Source organism: Heterodontus francisci, chromosome 4, assembly GCF_036365525.1.
Source record: "Heterodontus francisci isolate sHetFra1 chromosome 4, sHetFra1.hap1, whole genome shotgun sequence".
NCBI lineage: Eukaryota > Metazoa > Chordata > Chondrichthyes > Heterodontiformes > Heterodontidae > Heterodontus > Heterodontus francisci.
This window is the reverse complement of record NC_090374.1, coordinates 93,135,654-93,160,985: the sequence shown is the minus strand read 5'-3', so window position 1 is coordinate 93,160,985 and position 25,332 is coordinate 93,135,654. Positions and strand designations below refer to the sequence as shown.

General features: G+C 44.0%; 1 protein-coding gene across 1 annotated transcript in view; it reads right to left on the bottom strand.

Moving 5' to 3' along the window:
• LOC137369147 (aminopeptidase Q-like) overlaps positions 1 to 25,332 on the bottom strand; it is a 249,146-nt gene that overhangs the window by 60,988 nt on the left and 162,826 nt on the right. The window contains exons 11-13 of the mRNA XM_068029875.1: positions 3,145 to 3,221; positions 2,144 to 2,280; positions 479 to 534 (exon numbers count right to left, since the gene is read on the bottom strand). Coding sequence (XP_067885976.1) covers positions 479 to 534; positions 2,144 to 2,280; positions 3,145 to 3,221 — 270 coding nt within the window. The remainder of the gene's footprint in view (positions 1 to 478; positions 535 to 2,143; positions 2,281 to 3,144; positions 3,222 to 25,332) is intronic.

Sequence of the window (25,332 nt, the reverse complement as noted above, 5' to 3'; positions counted from 1 at the left end):
CACTAAACGAGATGTAATTAATTATACCATGGAGACTCCAAATTTATTATGATGAAGATTGAAAATTCAGACTTCAGTAAAAAAAAAAGTAAAAAGGGCAAAACTATATATTTAGCAATATTGGTTGATATTCCCTCCATTCATGGTTAAAAGGGACAATTCCTAAAAATCTGGTGATGTTAAAAATAAAAAAAGTTAATCGCAAATATTTGTCAAGAACCAGAAAGTAAACTACATGTGATTTAGCCCTTAACATTAGCAGTTTTTCAAATTATGCTAAGCGTTCTACATGCAAATCCCAATTTATGCTATTACAGATCAAAGGGATATTTTCCTGAAATTGAGTTGATTATATTTCATTTGTAATTAGAAAAAAACCTCAAATAATATGCACCATGTTGAGGCTCTAATCACACTTACAGAAGGAGCTAATAGATAAAAGAAAGTTCTAATACTTCTGTTCTGATGCAGTACTCACCATGCTAGGTCAAATGCATCGTTGATTATCTGCATTCTGCTAGGAACTGGAATAACCTATGGAAGATGAGTTCTCAGAAGTAAAGGAAAATAGCTAACACAATTAATAAATTAAAAAGAATGCAAAAAATATCTAACAATGAATTTTTACAATCTGGTCTTTCTTTCAACACTGTATTCATGCTCAATGCAATTAACAATGAATGATTCTCCTCTGGGGTTTGGTTGAATTCAAAACCTTCAACAGAAAACGTGTGTGTTTCTCTAAAGTATTTGTATATTTGCTTAAATCCAGGCCTCAAGGCAAAGACAAAGCAAATCCTTTCAGAAGAAGCCACATAAGTTATATTTTAAAGTTCCAATACCTAGGCCTGGCTTGAATTTCAAGTGAGTAGGATGTAAGACATAAATATTTTATGAAAGGATGTTGTACAGAGCCTGTGTGGCAGTTGTGTAAAAGTTGGCATAAATGCATTCCATTTTACTATTATGTATATTTTTCTCCAAATTTTATTTCCTCTTTTTAGCCTTGATTCACATTTCATTCCCAAGGTAAAAGGGTGGATAAGCAACCTGCTCCTCTGCCTCTCAATGCCACCAGAACATATAAAATAGGAGCAGGAGTAGGCCATTCGGCCCCTCAACCCTGCTCTGCCATTCAACGAGATCATGGATGATCTTCTACCTCAATGCCATTTTCCCATACTATCCTATGATGCCTTTAATATCTAGAAATCTATCAATCTCTGTCTTGAACATACTTAGTGACTGAGCCTCCATTGCCCTCTGGGGTAGCAAATGCCAAAGATTCACCACCCTCTCTCTGAGTGAAGAAACTCCTCCTCATCTCAGTCCTAAATGGCCTACCTCTTATTTTGAGATTGTGTCCCCTGGTTCTAGACCCCCCATCCTTCCTGCATCTACTCTGTTGAGCCTTGTAAGAATTTTGTACACGTCAATGAGATCATCTCTCATTCTTCTAAACTCTAGAGAATACAGGCCCAGCCTCCTCAATTTCTCCTCATAGAACAATCCTGCCATATCAGGAATTAGACTGGTGAACCTTTGTTGCACTCCCTCTATGGCAAGTATATTCTTCCTTAGGAAAGGAGACCAAAACTGTACACAATATGCCAGGTGCGGTCTCACCAAAACTCCATAGGAGTCTCCTTAGGGCAGAGAAGGCTGAGGGGAGATATGATTGAGGTATACAAAATAATGAGTGGCATTGATAGGTTAAATAGGAAGAAACTTTTTCCCTTAGCGGAGGGGTCAATAACCAGGGGGCATAGATTTAAGGTAATGGGCAGGAGGTTTAGAGGGGATTTGAGGAAAACTCTTTTCACCCAGAGGGTGGTTGGAATCTGGAACACACTGCCTGAAGAGGTGGTAGAGGCAGGAACCCTCCCTCACATCATTTAAGAAGTATTTAGATTAGCACTTGAAACGCCATAGCATACAAGGCTATGGGCCAAGTGCTGGAAAATGGGATTAGAATAGTTAGGTGCTTGATGGTCAGCACAGACACGATGGGCCAAAGGGCCAGTGATTATTAAATGGACAATCCATTGCAAGACAATATAAACTAACTGGGATTTTTTTCTTATGTTTAATGTATTGAAGATGAACAAAAGTTATTAAGAAGAGTAAGAAGATTATAACTTACTGATGGATCTTTGTTTAGTTGTAGACTTAGCTGGTGCCAATTTGAATCATCATAGTTAATTTTACAGATGCAGGAAGCATTGATATTTAGCAGGATCCATTCTTCATCTGTGGTAAGTTTTACCTCAGGGTATGTTTCTGTGCACAAGCAACAAGAATGAAAATCAACAGAAAATCTGCTTATTATAAAGTATTTGAGAAGAATAAGTAGTGTGCACTTGGAATTATGACAATTGCCCACATTTCAGTAGAGTTAGCATTTTGAAGTCAGTATTTGTGAAAATCATTCCAATCTGACATCTCTATTAGAATCACTTTCTGCTGTAGAAGAATAAATGCCATTTGATAGATTTGCAACATCAGGAAATCCCATTTACAATGTACAGCAGCTTTGTACATATTCACTTTTTGCAGTGCCTGAATAGCAACAATCCTGTCAACACCATACACAGAGTCCAATATGAGTCTCTAATGTGGCACCCAATGCTCAAAGTAAGCAGATAAGCAGGCCCCAAAGATAAAAATCTTGGACATTCTGTGAGTTATAGTGAGAAATAATTTAACACCATGACATTCTGTCACAAACTGCACAACATGAATGAGTTTTCTTGAAGGTGTTTCCATTAACTTATTATAGTTAATGGAAAATAAACAAATGTTACTGAAATCTTCGAGTAAAGAGTTAACTTTCTGACTTCATACTCCCAGAAGGTGGGGGAAATCCTTGCCCGCATTACATAGTGGGAATTACTAGTTGGAAAACCATGTGCAATGTGTCCCTGAATTTTCAATAAATGCAGAAAACAAGTAAGGTTTACTACCAGGAGTGTGACACCAGAAAATTACCCACAGTTTCTTTCACTAAATACGGTTTTGTTGCATTTTCTGGATTGGTAATATTTTCTGATCGGTAACATTTTCCAATTAACTCTACAGGGAATATGAAATGCGACTTTACCGTAAGGTGGAGTAAAAAGACATGTCATATTATATATTACTTACTCTGTTTTTTCTCAAGCCAGATAAGTGGCTGCACAGATCCATTCTTCATCCAGAAAATAGGAATAAACCATGAGGAGCTTAAAAAAAGAAATAATGGAATGGTAAGAGACATTATCTTCCTGAATGCTTATTATTGGTTTCATATATTTGCAATACTGTAAATACTGTAATAAGTTTCAAAACTTAATTAGTTATTAGTCCACTTCCTGTGGCCTTGCATACATTAAGTCAAGATCATCTGCAGACTTCAGTTGAAGTGGGATTAGAGGGCATAGGAAATAATTCACCCAAAGAATTCAGTCTCTATTTGGTAAACTTTTCATGGTTTATCCAGGAGGCAGGAGTTAAAATCAAGCTCTACCTATCCCTGTCTTTGCCTTTGTATCGTCTGTTTATTCAGGTATCCTTTCAGTAGTGATCAACAGAAATGCACAGAGAATGCAGTAAATGATAACACTGAAGATGAATTTAATTGTTTTGAATTAATCATCGGTGCCCCATTCTCCTGGCCCAAGCTGGTAAGGGAGGGAGGGCTATAGGTGCAAACCCCAAAGGCAGGAACCAGATCAATATTTGATCTGGGGCAGGTGGGACCTGTACATGATGGATGGGCTATACCTTAACAGGACCGGAACTAATATCCTTGCAGTGAAATTTGCTAGTGCTGTTGGGGAGGGTTTAAACTAGCTTGTCAGGGGGATGGGCACCTGAGGGGGTAGCTCAAATTGGAAGTAAAGCTGATAACAGGAGGTAGAAAAGTAACAAGCAACATCAGAAGGCAGGCGAAACAAAGGCGAGCATCAGCTAGGTTTAGAATGCACAATAATGTCAAGAAGACAAGGTTAAGGGCAATCTACCTGAATGCACGCAGCATTTGCAACAATGTAGATGATTTAAAGGCACAAATAGAGGTAAATAGGTATGATCTAATTGCCATTACGGAAACATGGCTACAGGTTGACCAAAACTGGGAACTGAATATTTAAGGATATTCGACATTCAGGAAGGACAGGAAAAAAGGAAAAGGAGGTGGTGTTGCAGTGATAAGAAGGGATGGGACCAGTACATTAATAAGGGAAGATCTCAGATCGGAAGAACACAATATGGAATCTGTTTGGGTGGAGCTAAGAAACAGCAAGGGGCAGCAAACATTGGTAGGAGTTGTTTATAGGCCACCAAACAGTGGTGTAGTGTGGGGCATGGCATTAATCAGGAGATTAAGGAAGCATGTAGCATGGGTAATACAGTAATCATGGCTGACTTCAATCTGCATATAGACTGGACAAACCTCATGAGCACTAATGCTGTGGAGGACAAGTTTCTGGAGTGTGTTAAGGATGGTTTTCTAGAGCAGTATGTTGAGGAACCTACTAGAGAACAGGCTATTTTAGATCTAGTGTTATGTAATGAGAAAGGGCTAATTAATAATCCTGTTGTAAAAGAACCTTTAGGGATGAGTGACCATAATATGATAGAATTTTACATTATGCTTGAAAGCGAGGTAGTTCAATCTGAAGCCAGGGTGTTAAATTTGAACAAAGGAAATTATAAAGGTATGAGGGGCAAATTAGCTGAGGTGGATTGGGAAAATAAATTAAAAGGTATGATAGTGCATAGACAATGGTTAGTCTTCAAGGAATTATTACATAGTTTACAGCCACTATACATTCCTTCAAGGCACAAAAACCCCAAAAGTAAAGGCAGTCAACTCTAACAAAGGAAGTTAAGGATTGTCTAAGATTAAAAGAAAAGGCCTATAAAGTGCCAGAAATAGTAGTAAACCTGAGGTTTGGGAGGATTATAGAACCCAGCAAAGGAGGGCCAAGAAACTGATAAAGAAAGGGAGCATAAAATATGAATGTAAACTAGGAAAAAACATAAAAATGGACTGTAAAAACTTCTATAGGTACATAGAAAGGAAATATTTGGCTAAGGCAAATGTGGGTCCAATACAGGCAGAGTCAGGAGAATTTATAATGGGGAATAGAGAAATGGCAGAGAAGCTAAATGATTACTTTGTGTCTGTCTTCACTGAGGAAGATTAAGAAATCTCCCAAAATTAGAGATCCAAGGGACTAGGGAGAATGAAGAATTGAAGGAAATTAGTATTAGAAAGAAGGTTGTATTGGAGAAATTAATGGGGCTGAGGGTTAATAAGTCCTCAGGACCTGATATCCTACATCTCAGAGTGTTGAAAGAGGTAGCTATGGAGATTGTGGATGCATTGGTGATCATCTTCCAAAATTCTATAGATTCTGGAACGGTTCCTGCAGATTGGAAGGTCGCAAATGTCACTCCACTAAGAAGAGAGGGAGAGAGAAAACAGGGAACAACAGACCTGTTAGCCTTTCATCAATTGTTGGGAAAATGCTAGAATCTATTCTAAAGGATGTGATAAATAGATACGTGGATAATAATGATCATATTGGGCATAGTCAACATGGATTTATAAATGGGAATTTATGTTTGATGAACCTGTTGGAGTTTTTTGGGGATGTTACTAACAGAATTGATAAAGGGGAGTTGGTGGATGTAGTATACTTGGATTTTCAGAAGGTTTTTGATAAAGTCGCCCACAGGAGGTTGGTTAGCAAAATTAAAGCACATGGGATAGGAGGTAATATACTGGCATGGATTAAGGATTGGTTAACAGGCAGAAAACAGACAGTAGGAATAAACTGGTCATTCTCACTTTGGCAGGCTGTGACTAGTGGGGTACCGCAGGGATCAGTACTTGGGCCCCAGCTGTTCACAATATATATCCATGATTTGGATGTGGGGATCAAATGTAATATTTCCAAGTTTGCAGATGACACCAAACAAGGTGGGAATGTGTGTTGTGAGGAAGCTGCAAAGCAGCTTCAAGGGGATGTGGACAGACTTAGTGAGTGGACAAGAATGTGGCAGATGGAATATAAATGTGGAAAAATGTGAGGTTATCCATTTTGGTAGGAGGAATAGATGTGCAGAGTATTTCCTAAATGGTAAGAAATTAGAAAGTGTAGATGGACAAAGGGACCTGGGAGGCCTCATCAATAAGTCACTGAAAGTTAGCATGTAGGTGCAACAAGGAATTAAGAAGGCTAATGGTGTGTTAGCTATTGTTTTTCAAAATTCCCCTTGCTTATACAACAAACCTACCCCACTGGGAGTCTCTGGGATTATGCAGCTGCCATTTAGGTCTCCTTAAAGAGAAAGAGGAGCTGGGGCTGCTCAACATCCATTTCTATTTAAGCAGGCTAGAAATGACCAGCAGTTAGGAGGGAGAAATATGGATGTAGTAGCAGGCTGGCATGCTGCTCAAGGAGTCTCCAAACTCTTCCTTAGGAAGACTACACACAGTGGATGATCAATATTTTGCTCATGGTCTGAAAAGCAGTGTGAATTGGGGGAATTGTACAGGTGGACAGAATTCCCACTCAGCACTTCAAGCTGCTTGACAACTGAAAATTATTGAACTAGTGCTGGGTTTGAAACCACTGGCCATGACATTGGAGATTGCCCTAAACGGATTTGGGTATCGCAATGTGTAATTAACCTGCACCCGTTGCTTCTGAAAACTTGGTGCAGCCTGCTGATTTACATGATAGCTGCATGCAGCCATTGCAAAATACACTGAGTGGCTGCACGCCTCAGCAGGGGGACCAAGTTTGTGCAATACCATCACCACATAAAGCCACCCTGCACCTCTTAAAGGGAAGGTGCATTCTGGCAGGAGCAGCTGTGGAATAGGTTACAGAAGAGAGTGTGAGCAAAAGGAACACTGAATTATAGCACAAGAGGGCATAGAACATGCTTCAAGGTTCTCTGACACTGCGCTGGATGCTTTGTTGCATGAGGTGGACTGGAGGAGAGAGGTTCTCTATCCACAGGGGCCACGAGGCCATCCAGACAAACTGTGCAAAGGCAGTGGGAGCAGATAGCTGTGGCAGTTAATGCTGGGACCCCAGCTCCGAGGACCTGGATGCAATGCCACAAGAAGTTCAATGACCTCACATGAATGGTTAAGGTCAGTGAATTCATCTCCAAATGCCATATTCCACCATATGCATCATTGTTCAGTGCACCACACCTCCAACATTCACCAACCAATAATCTCTATATATCACAACTCATACATGGCATTCATAGCTTCACCTCATCCTCACACATTTAACACAGCTGCAAGCCTCATGCCTAAACCGTAAAGGGATGGAATTAGATTTCTCTTCTCTAATGCAACTTTTTTGCAATAATGGATGGAATTTTATTCGGAGGCCGCAGGTCCCAGTGGCGACACTGGAAGTGGGTGCCACTTACGCAAAAGCATCATGCAGCCAGCCGATCGTGATCATGTGGCGGACAGCCAATTAACTGAGGGGAGGCGCAGGCCCATCCAATTTAGGATCAGAGGCAGGCAACGCGGCGCCAATGGTGGCACCAGCTGAATTAAAGGAAGGTGCTGGTGCCATATTTACAGGGGTGTCAGCCCTACATGCACAGCTGCCTTGTTTGAAGCACTCACCTGACCAACATTGCAGAAGACCCCTCCACCTGACCAACATTGCAAAAGACTCCTCCACCTGACCAGCTTTGCAGAAGACCCCAAAGGAGTGAATCGGGACCCTGCTGCAACCATAGCAGAGGGAATAAACTGAGTGGGTCCAAGGTTTAGTGATGCTTCCTTGCAGGTTCTCCTCCAGGCTGCAAGGGCAAGGCGGGAGGTCCTCTTCACCAAGTGACAGGAAGAAGAGACCTGACCACATGACCAATCAAGGCTGGACGGAGACTGCATCATGGGATGTGGGCGTCACCGGCTAGGCCAGCATTTATTGCTCTTGAGAAGGTGGTGGTGAGCTGCCTTCTTGAACCGCTGCAGTCCTTAGGGGGAAGGAACACCCACGGTGCTGTTAGAATTGCTACACTTTGTAGCAGTTTGATACAAATGACTGACTTGCCAGACCATTTCAGAAGACATTTTAAGAGTCAATTACATTGCTGTGGGTCTGGAATCACGTGTAGGCCAGACCAGGTAAGGACAACAGATTTTCTTCCCAAAAGGACATTAGTGAACCAGATGAGTTTTTACAACAATCAACAATGGTTTCATGATCACCATCAGACTAGCTTTTTTTTAAATTCCAGATTTATTAGTTGAATTCAAATTTCACCATCTGCTGTGGTGGGATTCAAACCCATGTCCCCAGTGCGTTAGCCTAGGCCTCTGGATTACTAGTCCAGTGACATTACCACTACACCACTGCCTACTCATACTATTCCACTGCTTCCCCACACTACAAAGGGGCGGCACAGTGGCGCAGTGGTTAGCATCGCAGCCTCACAGCTCCAGGGACCCGATCCAGGGTTCGATTCTGGGTACTGCCTGTGCGGAGTTTGCAAGTTCTCCGTGTCTGCGTGGGTTTCCTCCAGGTGCTCCGGTTTCCTCCCACATGCCAAAGACTTGCAGGTTGATAGGTTAATTGGCCATTATAAATTGCCCCTAGTATAGGTAAGTGGTAGGGAAATATATAGGGACAGGTGGGGATGTGATAGGAATATGGGATTAGTGTAGGATTAGTATAAATGGGTGGTTGATGGTCAGCACAGACTCGGTGGGCCGAAGGGCCTGTTTCAGTGCTGTATCTCTAAACTAAACTAAACTACACCACCTCCTCCCCACATGTTAAGGTTTTATTATGTTGTGCCCCTCAATACTGCTGTTGGTCAATCTTCTGTTTCTAGCTGCCTTGTTAGATGCCATCTGCAGCCTTGCTCCCTCAATGGGCTGCTAGTGTTGGAGTCGGCCACGTCTGATCAACTCCTCAGCTTTGTCAGTGTGTGCTGTGAACATGGACGCTAGGCAATGGAGTGTGAGATAAAGGAGGTGACAACACGTCCACATAAAGGCGTCTTTAGTGCACTGATTGTCAAAGGGCATCAGGGTAAAGAGGAACGGGAATGTATGAGATTATCCCGAGCCTGCCTTGCACATCTCTCATTGCCCCATGTCTTTGGTCCAAGGGGTTCCTCATCCTGTGCTGCCTGTTCAACAGCCTCCTCCACATCCTCCTAGTCGGATGAGAAGTCCTGATTGATGTCCTCATTACTCAAGGCCTCCCCTCTCCGCAGTGCTAGGGGTGCCGAGAACAGCAAACCGCGTTTCGTTGGGGCATATTGAAGGACTCTGCCAGATCGATCCAGTCACCAGAATCACATTTTCAGGACACCAATAGCCTGCTTGATGGTCTCTTGGGTGGAGCCATGGCAGGTATTGTAACTTTCCTCTGCTACAGTCTGAAGGTTCCTCACAGGTGTGAGTAGCCACGTCTTCAACGGGTGGCCCTTGTCCCCGAGAATCCATACCTGAAGGTACGCTGGGGGCAGGAAAATCTCTGGCACTTGGGACTGCCGAAGTATTTATACGCATTGTTTGCTTCCCGGGACCTGTGCACATGCCTGAAGGACCTGTTTTTGGTGGTCACAGACCAGTTGTACATGATGGAGTGGAAGCCTTTCCTGTTGGTGAAGGGTGCTGGATACTCCATGGGAGCCTTGATGGCCACATGTGTGCAGTTGATGACACCTTGCACCATGGGGAATTCAGTGATTGCTCTGGATCCAACGGCCTTCTCCGCCTGACTTTACAGATTGGTTCAGTCGTGTACATAGTCACCGGCCCTCTTGAACATGGCATTTGTCACCTCCTTGATGCACTGATGGGCCGCAGCCTGTCCCGTGGTTCCCTTGAAATATCTAGAGATGGAGGTGTTGAGATTTTCGGTGATCTTCGGGGCATTGGGATTGGGTATCCACCAAACCTCATTGGTCTCAGTTCATCCTGAAGCATGGTGCATAAATTGGTGATGGACTCGCTGGAGAGTGTCAATCAGTGCTGACACAGCTGCTCAGACATCTGGAGATATTGCAGCTGTGCATCGTTGACTCTGTCCCGGGGATAGGCCGTTCTTCACACTCGAGGCTGCTGGCGTGCCCCTCTGTGCCTTTCCCCGGCTGGCCCACCCAGAGGCTGTCCCTTTTTGCTGCTCCTGGCATTAATGTGGTGGCCCTGCTGGTGCCTGGACCTCCCTTCCTCTGCACTGCTCCTCCTCCTTAGGAAGGCCTCTAAGACTGGGTGGGTAGGTGAACACCCTCCTAGTCCTGTGCAGTCTTTGCAGGCCACCTCCTCCAAGACCTTTCCCTGGCCATACCCTTGGGAGCAAGCGCCACTGCTCCTCAGTCAGTCATGCAGCACACCACCAACCCCCCCTACCCCGCCCTATAAAGCTGCCACCTTCACAGCCCCCCAATAATGCTGCCTTCACAGCCCCCCCAATAATGCTGCCATCTTCACACGCCACCCTGTTAACGCTGCTAGCTTCACAGCACCCCCCAATAATGCTGCCACCTTCACACGCCACCCCATTAATGCTGCCACCTTCACACGCCCGTTAGTGCTGCCACCTTCACACCCTCCCTCGATATTGCTGCCACCTTCACACAACCCCCCTCCCCATTAATGCTGCCACCATCATAATCTCCCCCACCCCACCCCACCCCCGTTGGTGCTGCCACCTTCAGTTTGTTGACTGGCAATGGCCTCCGTTCACCACCCTCCATTCCACCGCACATTGGTTCGCAGTATGGCTGGCTGACAGAGGCAGCACTGAATTCTCACCTCTATGCTGCCTTCTTTAACCAGGCAGGGTTGTGGTTCCTATGCGCCATTCTTGAATTCTAAAAGCATTGTAAAATTTGAGTTAATTGCTGTTTAAACTGCCTTAATTGATGTCCTGCCGCATGGTGGTGAGAAGTTCGTCTTCCATGGCTCCTACTGCACATAAAATGCAGAAGCGATGTCATGACATTGGACTTCTGGATGAATGCGTCCTGGACGCATTTTCTACCCCCCACCGCCACCACCAACCCTGCTGTCAGTGACCCAGTAATATTCCAGCTGATGTGTGCAAGTGTAAGATTGTAGTTTTCAAATTGTCACACGAAGTGTAAGATTATATTTCAAATGTAAACTAAACTGTTGATACCTGCAAAACGCAGCGCTAAGAACAAATATTTCCTGTTATTAACCAGTGCGAAGTGAATGTCACTGATGTGATAAGAGTTGTATTTCCTTAAAATGTTCAATTAGATTATCATGAATGAATTTACTAATAAGCGTTTTATTGATTCATCTGCCAATATGTTGTAAAGATCGGATTTAGTCTTTGATAATGCAGTAATCTGAGTAAATTTTAAAGGTGCCTAACTCAAATAGTTTTAGAAATACAGTGGTTTGAATAATTCTAAAATGCAAGCTGCATGTTGAGCAGATCTTGCTGTCAAAACAGAATGGCTATAAGGGATGCATGGGATTGAGAACTGAAGTTGGTGAGCCACATCAGCAATTGCTACTGTCTGTAAAAGATCGATAATAAATGTAACAGCAGTGACTGTTGGTTCAAACCAAAGAGGGGCAGGAAAAAACAGGATGTCTTTTCAAAATGTTGAAGTGTAGGAAATATCTATGTAAAATTGAGCTCAAGGTGTTTAAAATCACTGAGTGAGCAGGAAAACTAGAGTTTGAGCTGGATGATTGCACTTATTGAGTGACATGACCAGTACTTTGGGGCATAAAAGAAGAAGGATTTTAACAGTCAAGCATGGGAGTAGAAGACAAGATAAATACACCTTAGCTTATGCAGGTAGATGTTAATAATGTCTGGAGCCTCGCGCCTACTTAGCTAAAGAAGAAATAGACAACACATGCTACTCTGTCCAGTTACCCGGCAGGTGATATATGATCTGTTTGGAACTGTAAATTACTGCCGAGACACTATAAATGTTAATCTCTGCTGTGTGCCAATAAAAGGTTTGCTGCAACCAATATAGGTATAAAGTTCAAATCCCTTGAATTTCTGACAACACTTCACAACTTGCACACACTGTCAGCTATTCAACCATGACAGCCACATCACCCAAATATATTTCACCACATTCAGCTTTTGTACTCTATGCCCCTATTAATGAAGCCTTGGATGCTGTATGCTCTATTAATGGCTCTCATCTTGTCCTACCACCCTGCATGATTTATGCACATATACACCCAGGTCCCTCTGCTCCTGCACCCCATTTAGAATTACATCCTTTATTTTATAATGTCTCTCTGCGTTCTTCCCACCAAGATGAACCACTTCACACTTCTCTGCATTAAATTTCACCTGCCACTTGTCTGCCCATTGCACCGACCTGTCTATGTCCTTTTGAAGTTCTACACTATCCGCCTCACAGTTCACAATGTTTCCAAGTTTTGGATCATCCATAAATTTTGAAATTGTGCCCTGTACATCAAGGTCTTTACCTCAATGTTCTTACCTCAGTGGAGGAGACGGTGGTTTCCATCATTGGAGCAGCCATGACTGAGGCCATGGTCAGCGGCATAGCTGAAACTATTGAAGATGACAGCATCCTCATACCTAATCCTCCTTCTCAAACACAACTGCATTTCATCCTACAATTTCTTCTGATTTCCAAGCTGCAAATGAAGCAATCATGCACCTCTGGATTTCTCTCCTCTCAATACAAATCTACTCTTGTGCTTTTCTCCTTTCCACTACCCAAGGATTGCAACCTGGCCAAGCAATGGTGGAAGAGAAAGAGGTGGAAGAGCAGGAAGAAAGTGATGACGAAGAAACACCATCACTTGCAGCCACCAGCTCAGATGCTAATAATGCAGATACTTTAGATTAGGATTGTCCAACATATAGCCCGTGGGCCAGGAACCAGCCTGCGGATGTATTTCAGAGATGAGAAATTTCCCATTGGCTTCTTCTTCCAGACTGGCTTTTAAAAAAAAAATCGCAAGCCGGTTTCACAGCTGACAGGTGCTGGGAGCAGGAACAGCGGTTTCTGAGCTTCGGACAGATTCGAGGGTTTTTCCAGTGGGCTTTTTGAAAAAAAATCAGAGCTGCTGGACAACCCCGAATCTGTCCGAAGTTCGGAAACCGCTTTTCCTGCTCCCAACACCTATCAGCTGTGAAACTAACTCGTGATTTTTTTTAAAAACTGACCAACCACAAAGCTGCCCTGCTGAGCGTTCCCACTCTCTGCAACTGTCAGGGAGAGAAAAATGGGGAGAGAGACAAAGAGAAGGGCAAAGAGAGAGAGAGAGGTGGGGGGACAGAGAAAGAGGGGAGACAGAGACAGAGGGGTGGACAGAGGGAGAGGGGGGAAACAGAGAAAGGGAGGGGGCAGAGAGAGACAGAGAGAAAGGGGGACAGAGAGAGAGGGGACAGAGAGAGAAAGAGAGGGGGAGAGAGAGAGAGAGAGAGAGAGGTGACACAGGATGAGGGGGGAGAGAGAGAAAAAGGGGTGACAAAGAAAGAGAGAGATAGAGAAGGGGGACAGGGAGAGAGAGGGACAGAGAGAGAAGGGGGGCACAAAGAGCGATGACAACACAGAGATGGGGGAACAACACAGAGAAGAGGGGTCACAGAGAGGAGGGACACAAAGAGGAGGGACACAAAGAGGAGGGACACAAAGAGGAGGGACACAGGGAAAGAGAGAGATGGAGAGAGAGAGGGGAAGGAGAGAAAGTGATCAATATCACTCCTAACAGATGGGCATCTATCTGGAATACTCTGCATCACTACAAGAAGCGTGTAGGCAAACTTTGACTACTTGTGCAAGCAAAGAAATGCCAGGTATCTCACTAAATCAGTTTCCAACATTGTGACTCGAAAGTAAGTCAATAAAATAATCTTCTCATTTAAAGATTCTTCACAAAAATGCGCATTTGTTGTTGTTTTGATTAATAGTAAGATAAAATTTTAATGCCTTTATCTTTCTAAAATTGTCTTACCAGCCCCCAAAGATTCACGACCCTCTGAGAGAAAAAATTTCTCCTCATCTCTGTCTTAAATGGGTGACCCCTTATTTTTAAATAGTGACCCCTAGTTCTAGATTGTCCCACAAGGGAAGACATCCTTTCCACATCCACCCTGTCAAATCCCCTCAGGATCTTGTATTGTTCAATCAAGTCGCTTCTTACTCTTCTGAATTCCAGCTTAGCCTGTCCAACCTTTCCTCATGAGACAACCTGCCCATTCCAGGTATTAGTCCAGTAAACCTTCTCTGAACTGCTTCCAACGCATTTACATCCTTCCTTAAATAAGGAGACCAATACTGTACACTATATTCCAGATGTGATCTCACCAATGCCCTGTATAACTGAAGCATAACCTCCCTACTTTTGTATTCAATACCCCTCGCAATAAATGATAACATTCTATTAGCTTTCCTAATTACTTGCTGAACCTGCATACTAACCTTTTGTGATTCATGCAGTAGGACACCCAGATCACTCTGCATCTCAGAGCTCTGCAAATTTCTCACCATTTAGATAATATGCTTCTTTTTTATTCTTCCTGCCAAAATAGACAATTTCACATTTTTCCACATTATACTCCATTTGCCAGATCTTTGCCCACTCACTTAACCCATCTATATCCCTTAGTAGCCTCCTTATGTCTTCTTCACAACTTACTTTCCTACCTATCTTTGTGTCATCAGCAAATTTAGATTAGATTAGATTAGATTAGAGATACAGCACTGAAACAGGCCTTTCGGCCCACCGAGTCTGTGCCGAACATCAACCACCCATTTATACTAATCCTACACTAATCCCATATTCCTACCAAACATCCCCACCTGTCCCTACATTTCCCTACCACCTACCTACACTAGTGACAATTTATAATGGCCAATTTACCTATCAACCTGCAAGTCTTTTTGGCTTGTGGGAGGAAACCGGAGCACCCGGAGAAAACCCACGCAGACACAGGGAGAACTTGCAAACTCCACACAGGCAGTACCCGGAGTCGAACCCGGGCCCCTGGAGCTGTGAGGCTGCGGTGCTAACCACTGCGCCACTATGCCGCCCATACCTTCATCCAAGTCATTTATATTGTCATGGTCCTGTTGTTTTTTTTCCCTGAGGAATATGTGATGTGTCTTTAAGGCTGGAAAGGGAGCCGTACTGCTTTAAGAACCAGCAAGACTCAAGAATTAAAGAAAATGCATTTTGGTTGGTGTTGGATACAACCACATGGAGAGGGAACCAAACCAGCTTCAGAGAATGCATCCTGGTTTCCTGGCAACAACCATTCAGGACCGGATATACACTGTTACGATTCAATTTTGAACTAGCTTTTTAGTTGAAGACATTCTGTTCTAACAGAGAACACAGGCAGACAGCTGGTGTTAGCGTCTGAAAAAAGAGCTCTCAGCCATTTAAACTAAAGGAATTTTTTCTGTTCAATTACTATTATCTCTCAAATTTCTAAAATAAAAGTCAAGCCAAAACAGAGATCTCTGATCATTTAAACTGAAGGCAGGGAAGACTGTGACAATCTTTTATCCCTCAAAAATTCTAAAGCCAAATTGATTCATTTAAAAAGTGTTTGCAAGTCGTTAATTGTTGAAATTCGCTGAAGGAAGGAAAGCATCACTTACTGCTAGAATTAGACTACGGACTGTTCTACTGCGGAAGAACCTTTTCTCTCCATCGGACGGCTTCAAGCAACATTGGACTGAAAATTTGCAAGGACTCTAATTTTTTCTATTTTAAATGTTGTTTATGTCTTGGTAGTGTTTAAAAATTTAGTTTTTAAAATAAAGTTAATTTGTTGATTTAAAGACACCTGGTTTGGTTAGCCTCATTTGGGAGCTCATAGATGGTACAATTTGGCGATCTGTGGAGGGACGGGATTGAATTAACAGTGCGTTTCTCCCAGCACAATCAGAATCGTATATTTTGATTGGGGGCTTTGACTGGAGTGGTCGGTCGTAACAATACAAATTGTAAAAAGTTGAAGCCCCAGCACTGATCCCTGCGGAACACCACTCGTTACCTCTTGCCAACCAGAAAATGATTTATGCCTACTCTCTGTTTCCTGTTAGCTAGTCAATCTTCTATCCATGCCATTATGTTACCCTGTCTACACCATGAGCTTTTAATTTCCACAATAACCTTTGATGTGGTACCTTATCAAATGTCTTCTGGAAATCTAAGTACAATAATACATCTAACAGTTCCCCTTCATCCACAGCACATGTTATTTCTTCAAAGAACTCCAATAAATTGGTTTCACATGATTTTCCTTTCATAAATCCATGTTGACTCTGCCTGATTGCCTTGAATTTTTCTAAGTGCCCTGCTATAATGTCTTCAATAATAGCTTCGAACATTTTCCCTAAGACAGATGTTGAGCTAATTGGCCTGTAGTTTCCTGCTTTCTGTCTCCCTCCCTTTTTGCTAGTTTCCAATCTAATGGAACCTTCCCCGAATCTAGGGAATTTTGGAAAATTAAAACCAATGCATCAACTTCTTTTAGGACCCTAGGATGAAGTTGAAGTGGGACTAAAAGGGCAACATTAGTAGATTTAGCATGAGAATACATTAATAATCTTATAAGAAACACTGTAGTTGTGAGGGACCCATTGAATGATGGGATATTTGACCATTATGCTGGGATTGTACTACACAGTACCTAATTGCCTCTACAGCCTGTGTAAACATGCTGTCCTTGCTTTACTAATCAAAGAGATAAGGGGAAGACTGGAGATGAGACAGGCAGCAATAAACCATGGAAACTGGAATCTGTCGGGGTTAGTGTGAGCAATAAGTAATGACTACTGTATCCTATAAATGTGTGCTGTAAACTCTGTATCACTGAAAGGTTCTTTGGGTTACCAGAAGCTTCTTCCTTGCATTTGCTTGAAATAAAGTCTTTATTTGCTTTAATCCAGGTGGCAGCAACCACAATATGATTGAATTTTACATCCAATTTGAAAGAGAGAATAGTGAGTCTAAGACTAGTATTTTAAGCTGCAATAAGTGCAACCATGTGGGCATGAAAGCTGAGCTAGCTGAAGTGAACTGGGTTACTAGGCTAGGAGATAGTTCAATTAAGAAGCAGTGGCAGACGTTCAAGGGGGTATTTAAATGCTGACAATTCAACCACTAAGTGGCGCAGTACTAGCACATACGCAAATGCAGGCTCTTCAGTGTCTGCGACGTCCAGGTAGCTGCCAGGATTAAAGATGGCGCTGCTCAATTTATCACAGGAACTGCTCATGGCTAGATCATTCTAGCAAACTAACCTTACATTAAGTCAGATGGAAGCACAGTAATATGCTACTATGTAGTTATAGGTACTAACTGTAATCCTCAGTTCCATTTAATATTCCAGTAATCCCATTAAATACAAAAGGAATTTTATGATTGAATTTCCATTGGAAGATAGTGTATTGGCACCCAATCGATGGAAACAAAAATTAGGCAGAGTATAAAATGTGCTGCCAATTTGTTATTGTGAGTCGTTCATATGACTGACCAGGGCTGATTTCACCCGAACGCAGCTACCAGCTCCTGCCCCACTGGCCGCTCTCCCCCTTCTGCAACTCACTTTCTCCCCCTCCTCCCCACCGGCCACTCCCCATCCCCCACCATCGGCTACTTCCGCACCCCCCCAATCCCTCAGCAACTCGCTCCAGACCTCGCTGCTCTCCCCCACTCCTCTGACCGATTGTTCCTCGCTTCACGCCACCCCGCTCTCCGGTCACTCGCTCCCACCCACCCACCCCCACCACTCCAAACGCTATCTCTAGGCTGCGCTGCTTCAATTCTCTCGGCCACTCGCTCCTACGTTGCCTCGTCACCCTTTGCTTCTGTGGGTGGCGCGTGGAGACTGATGAAATGTGGGAGCGAGAGGAGGAAAACAGCACGAGGGAAGCGTCGAGGCCTGGAGCGAGGTGAGAGAGCTCCAGCCTCAAAGTCTCCCATTCAGCTGCTTCCTCCAGCCGAGTGAGGGGCTGGATACCCGATGATGCTTTATCCCGCATGCACGAAGATGGACCTGGCGCGGATATACGATCACGTTCGCGCTGCGTGATGATGTCATCCTGCGTATGCGCCATTAAGTTCTGACAAGATGTAACTGCACGTGTGCACATCTTGCGCACTCTGATGATGGTAGCGGGCCGCTGCGTTGTCAGGAATCACTATTTCAGAATATTCAGGATAAGTATATTCTCAGGGGAGGACCCTCCATCTGTGGCTAACTCAAGAAGTTAAGGAAAGCATCAAACTTAAGGAAAAGGCATATAATTGGACAAAGATGAGTGGCAGGTCAGTTGATTGGTCAGAATATAAAGAACGGCAGAGAATGACGAAAAGGTTAATCAGGAGAAAGAGAGGAAGCTAGCAAGAAATGTAAAAATGGATAGCAAGAGTTCCTACAGGCATTTAGAAAGGAAAAGAGCAAGTAAAGTGAGTGTTGGCCCTTTGGAGAGTGAGAATGGGGCACTAATAGTAGATAATAAGGAAATGGCGGACGAAATAAACAAATATTTTGCTTCTGTCTTCACTATAGAGAATACAAAAAACATTCCAGTAATAACTATAAATTAGGAGGTGGAAGGAAGAGAGAAACTTGGTGAAATTACAATCACTGGGTAAGCGGTACTGATCAAACTGATGGAGCTGCGGGCTGACAAGTCCCTGGGTCCTGATGGGCTTCATCCCGGGGTCTTAAAAGAGGTGGCTAATGAGGTAGCAGATGCGATGGTGTTAATTTTTCAAAATTCACTAGATTCTGGAAAGGTTCCACCAGACTGGAAAATAGAAAATATAACCCCTCTATTCAAGAAGGTGGGGGGGAGGCAGAAAACAGTAGTTATAGGCCAGTTAGCTTGGTGTCTGTCATGGGGAAGGTGTTAGAATCGATCAGTAAGGGGGCTATATTTGGGCACTTCGAAAAATTCAGGGTAATCAGGAGTAGTCAGCATTGCTTTGTGAAAGGGAGATCATGTTTAATCAATTTATTGGAGTTCTTTGAAGAAGTTGCATGTGCTGTGGATAACCAGGAGCCTGTTGACATACTGTACTTGGATTTCCAGAAAGCATTTGACACATAAAAGATTATTGCGCAAAGTAGGAGCTCATTGTGTAGTGGGTAACATATTAGCATGGATTGAAGATTGAATGGCTGTCAGAAAACAGAGAGTATGCATAAATGGGATGAAAACAAGAAATGCTGGAAATACTCAGCAGGTCTGGCAGCATCTGTGGAGAAAGAAGCAGAGTTAACGTTTCAGGTCAGTGACCCTTCATCAGAACTCATGCATAATTGGGTCCTTTTCTGATCGGCAAGATGTGACGAATGGAGTCCCACAGGGGTCTGTGCTGGGCCTTTTTACAATTTATGTCAATGACTTAGATGAGGGGAACGATGGCATGGTAGCTAAATTTGCAGATGACACAAAGATAGGTCGGAAAGTATGTTGTGAAGAGGACATAAGGAGCTTGTAGACCAATCTAGATAGGTTGAGTTAGTGGACAAAAATCTGGCAGATGGAGTATAATGTGGGAAAATGTGAAGTTGTTCACTTTGGCAGGAAGAATAAAAAAGCAGAGTATTATTTAAACAGAGAACGAATGCAGAATTCCGAGGTGCAGAGGGATCTAGGTGTTCTAATGCATGAGTCACAAAAAGTTAGTATACAGGTACAGCAAGTAATAAAGGTGGCTAATGGAATGCTATCCTTTATTATGAGAGGAATTGAAAATAAAAGTAAGGATGTGATGTTACAGTTATACAGGGCATTGGTGAGACCACATCTCGAATACTGTGTGCAGTTTTGATCTCCTTATTTAAGGAAGGATGTAAATGCGTTGGAGGCGGTTCAGAGGAGGTTTACTAGATTGATACCTGGAATAATCAAGTTGTCTTAGAAGGAAAGGTTGGACAGACTGGGCTTGTTTTCACTGGAGTTTAGAAGAGTGAGGGGAGACCTGATTGAAATTTATAAGATCCTGAACGGTCTTGACAAGGTGGATGTGGAGAGAATGTTTCCTCTTACGGGTGAGTCCAGAACTAGGGGGCACTGTTTTAAAATTAGGGGTTGCCCTTTTAGGACAGAGATGAGGAGACATTTTCTCTCTCAGAGGGTTGTGCAACTTTGGAACTCTGCCTTAGACGATGGTGGAGGCGGGGCCATTGAATATTTTTAAGATGGAGGTAGATACATTCTTGTTTGGCAAGGGAATCTAAGGTTATTGGGGTAGATGGGAGTGTGGAATTTGAGACACAATCAGATCAGCCATGATCTTGTTGAATGGCGGAGCAGGCTAGAGGGGCCGAATGGCCTATTTCTGCTCCTAATTTGTATGTTCGTATGTAATCCCATGGACTCGAGAGTGGTTAGAGTTTTCCAGAACAAAGTCCATCAGGACCCGGGGATTTGTCAGCCTGCCTGCAGCTCCAACAATTTGCTCAGCACCACTTTCCTGATGACTGTAATTTTCTTGAGTTCTTCCCTCCCTTCCATTTCCTGATTTACAGCTATTTCTGACATGTTACTTGTATCCTCTATAGTGAAGACTGATGTAAAATATCTGTTCAATTCATCTGCCATCTCCTTATTTTCTCTTAATAATTCACCAGATTCACTTTCTATCGGACCAACGCACACTTCGTTAATTCTTTTTAAAATATCTACAGTTTTTTAAATATTCATTCATGGAATGTGGGCGTCACTGGCTAGGCCAGCATTTATTGCCCATCCCTAATTGCCCTGGAGAAGCTGGGGGCGAGTTGCCTTCTTGAACCGCTGCAGTCCGTGTGAGGTAGGTACACCCACAGTGCTGTTAGGAAAGGAGTTCCAGGATTTTGACCCAGCGACAGTGAAGGAATGACGATATAGTTCCAAGTCAGGATGGTGTATAACTTGGAGGGGATCTTGCAGGTGGTGGTGTTCCCATGCATTTGCTGCCCTTGTCCTTCTAGTTGGTAGGGTCGTGGGTTTGGAAGGTGCTGTCTAAGGAGCCCTGGCGCGTTGCTGCAGTGCATCTTGTAGATGGTACACACTGCTGCCACTGTGCTTCGGTGGTGGAGGGAGTGAATGTTTGTGAATGGGGTACCAATTAAATGGGCTGCTTTGTCCTGGATGGTGTCGAGCTTCTTGAGTGTTTTTGGAGCTGCACCCATCCAGGCAAGTGGAGAGTATTCCGTCACACTCCTGACTTGTGCTTTGTAGATGGTGGACAGGCTTGGGGAAGTCAGGAGGTAAGTTACTCGCTGCAGGATTCCTAGCCTCTGACCTGTTCTTGTAGCTACAGTATTTATAACTGTCTACTCCAGTTCAGTTTCTGGTCAATGGTAACCCCCATAGGATATTGATAGTGGGGGACTCAGTGATCGTAATGCCATTGAATATCAAGGGGAGATGGTTAGATTCTCTTTTGTTTCAGATGGTCATTGCCTGGCAATTGTGTGGTCTAAATATTATTTGCCCCTTTTCAGCCCGAGCCTGGATATTGTCCAGGTCTTGCTGCATTGCTACACGAACTGCTTCAGTATCTGAGGAATTGTGAATGGGGCCGAACATTGTGCAATCATCAGTGAACATCCCCACTCCTGACCTTATGATTGAAGGAAGATCATTGATGAAGCAGCTGAAATGGTTGGGCCTAGGAAACTAGCCTGAAGAACTCCTACAGTGATGTTCTGGAGCAGAGATGATTGACCTCCAGCAAGCTCAACCATCTTCCTTTGCGCTAGGTACGACTCCAACCAGTGGAGAGTTTTTCCCCCATTCCCATTGACTTCAGTTTTGCTGGGGCTCCTTGATGCCATACTCAGTCAAATGTTGCCTTGATGTCAAGGGCAGTCACTCTCACCTCACCTCTTGAGTTCAGCTCTTTTGTTCATGTTTGAACCAAGGTTGTAATGAGATCAGGAGCTGAGTGGCCGTGGCGGAACCCAAACTGAGCATCACTGAACAGGTTATTGCTGAGCATGTGCCACTTGATAGCACTGTCGATGACACCTTCCATCACTTTACTGATAATTGAGAGTAGATTGATGGGGTAGTAATTGGCTGGGTTGAACTTGTCCTGCTTTTTGTGTACAGGACATACCTGTGAAATTTTCCACATTGCCGGGTAGATGCCAGTATTGTAGCTGTACTGGAACAGCTTGGCCAGGGGCTTGGAAAGTTTTGGAGCACAGGTCTTCAGTACTATTGCCGGAATGTTGTCAGGGCCCATGGAACATCCACTCGGCACTTCTGGCTGAAGATTGTTGCAAATGGTTCTGCCTGATCTTTCGCACTGATGTTCTGGGCTCCCCCATATTTGAGGATGGGGACATTTGTGAAGCCACCTCCTCCAGTTGGTTGTTTAATTGTCCAGCACAATTCACAGCTGGATGTGGCAGGACTGCAGAGCTTAGATATGATCCGTTGGTTATGGGATCACTTAGCTCTGCTTAATTGCATGCTGCTTACGCAGTTTGGCACACAATTGGTCCTGTGTTGTAGCTTCACCAGGTTGACACCTCATTTTGAGGTATGCCTGGTGCTGCTTCTGGCATGCCCTCCTCCACTCTTCATTGAACCAGGGTTGGTCTCCTGGCTTTATGGTAAGGGCAGAGTGGGGGATATGTCAGGCCACGAGGTTACAGATTGTGTCTGAGTACAATTCTGCTGCTGCTGATGGCTCACAGTGCCTCATGGATGCCCAGTTTTGCATTGCTAGATCTATTCGAAATCTATCCCATTTAGCATGGTGGTAGTGCCTCACAACATGATGGAGGGCATCCTCAATGTGAAGGCGGGACTTTGTCTCCACAAGGATTGTGCGGTGGTCACTTCTACCAATACTGGTAGATATGGCACAGGGATTTGTGCGGAGCTTGACACCCATCCTTTCCAGCATGGAAGTGATGGCCAACTCCAAGAGAACACTTATGCATTGTTGAGATGGTGCAGTCCAAAGCCAGACCTTCTAAGGTAGAGCTGCATGAGGTTGTCATAAAAGACCATCTACAGTTTACCCCACTGCAATCCAGCAGCCTTCCACCAGCCATGCTGCAGCCACTGGGGCAGCACTGTATAGATGCACTAGGACAGGAAAAGGGACACGGAAGACAGGAATACACAAGGATGAACAGTTGACTTTTGCATGTAATAGGTCATGCTTTGATTTATAGATTTGGTTTGGAATGTTTATTTTATAGTGGCTTTGATTTGAGCATTGTGGTCAAGAGGACACTGTGATGATCAGTAACAGAGGGAAGGTAAGGTGCGTGACTTTTGGTGAACGGGGAATTGGGGTTTTGTTTAGTGGTGACGCAGTCAAATCAATTGATCACAGGCAGCCTGGCCAGAGAGCGACTGTATTGGTTGCTCTTCCCTTCCTTCTCCTCCTCCTCCTCAGCTGGTTGCTTTATAGCTGTGGCAAGAGCTGTAATGGTGATGTTGTGCAGCATACAATAGACTATGATGAATCTTGTCATGCATTCTGACGAATACTGCAGGGCTCCACTGGAACATCCCAGGCAGTGCAAGTGTTGTTTCAGTACCCCAATAGTCTGCTTGATCACCTCTTATGTGTCAGCATGACTTTTGTTATATGTATGCTGCCCACATGTGTGTGAGTTGTGCACTGGAGTCATAAGTCATGTGGTCAGCATAATTGCCCTTGTCATCCAATAGTCACCATCCAAGAGTCATGGAGGCTCAAATGCAGATGGTACAATGGATTGCCATAGAATGAAAGCATCATAACTGCTGCCAGGATATCAGGCATTGATCTGCATGATACATAGGATTACACAGGATAGATGCCCTATACTAGGGGCAATTTATAATGGCCAATTAACCTATCAACCTGCAAGTCTTTGGCATGTGGAAAGAAACCGGAGCACCTGGCGAAAACCCACACGGTCACAGGGAGAACTTGCAAACTCCGCACAGGCAGTACCCAGAATCGAACCCGGGTCCCTGGAGCTGTGAGGCTGCGGTGCTAACCACTGCGCCACTGTGCCGCCCATAATTCATTGTCATGGAGGAGCTGGACAGTGAGCCCACCATAGCAGAGCTCAACAAGGCCATTGACTGTTTCGCCAGTGGTAAAGCCCCGGGAAATGACGGTATTCCACCTGAAATCATCAAAAGTGGAAAACCGGCACTGCAGCAGCATCTCATGAACTTCCGTGTCTCTGTTGGAAGGAAAGATCTGTGCCTCAAGACATGCGTAATGCAAACATAGTCACCTTGTACAAAAACAAGGGGGATCACAGTGACTGCAACAATTACCGAGGCATCTCCTTGCTAAGTATTGTCGGGAAGGTCTTTCCTGGCGTCGCTCTGACCAGATTGCAGACTTTGGCATCACATATCTATCCTGAGTCTCAGTGCGGCTTCAGAGCTGGCAGATTGACAGTCGACATGATTTTTGCACTTCAGCAGTTACAGGAGTAGTGTCGTGAACACCACAGACCACTTTACATTGCCTTCATAGATCTCACCAAGGCCTTTGATCTTGACAGCAGAGATGGCTCTTCAAACTGCTACAGTAAATAGGCTGCCCTCCTGAACTCTTGGACATCATCTCTTCTTTCCATGAGAACATGCACAGTTCCGTCAGTTACAATGGAGCAACATCAGACACTTTCAAGATCAGCACTGGGGTAAAGCAGGGCTGTGTTCTGTCGCCAACTCTCTTTGGTAGATTCTTCTCTATGCTGCTATTTTACGCTTTTAGTGACGCAATGAGGGTGTCTACCTGAATGCCAGAGCTGATGGCAAGCTCTTCAACTTGGTAAGACTGTATGCCAAGATCAAAGTGTGTAAAGTATTAGTCTGTGAGTTGCTGTTTGCTGATGAGGCTGTGCTGACATCCGATAATGAAATTCATTTGCAGCAGCTTGTAGATCAGTTCTCCAGGCCTGCAAGGACTTTGGACTGACAATCAGCATCAGGAAGACTAAAGTTATCAGCCAGGACGTAGAGACTCCACCTTCCATCAACATCGACAACCTCACTTTAGAGGTCGGCAACAGTTTCACATACTTTGTATCAACAATCACCAGCAACCTGTCCCTTGATGTTGAAATCAGCACCAGGAATACCAAGGCTGCAGCTCTCATGTCGAAGTTGCAAGTTCGAGTGTGAACTAACAGCAAACTAACCAGAAATACAGAGCTCCACTTGTACCAGGCTTGTGTTTACAGCAATGAAGCATGGACAATTTATGCAAGCCAAGAAAAGCGGCTGAACAGCTTCCACCTTCACTGTCTCAGGTGGATATTGGGCCTCTCCTGGCAGGACAGAATGACAAATACAGAAGTACACCAGTGTACAGGGAAC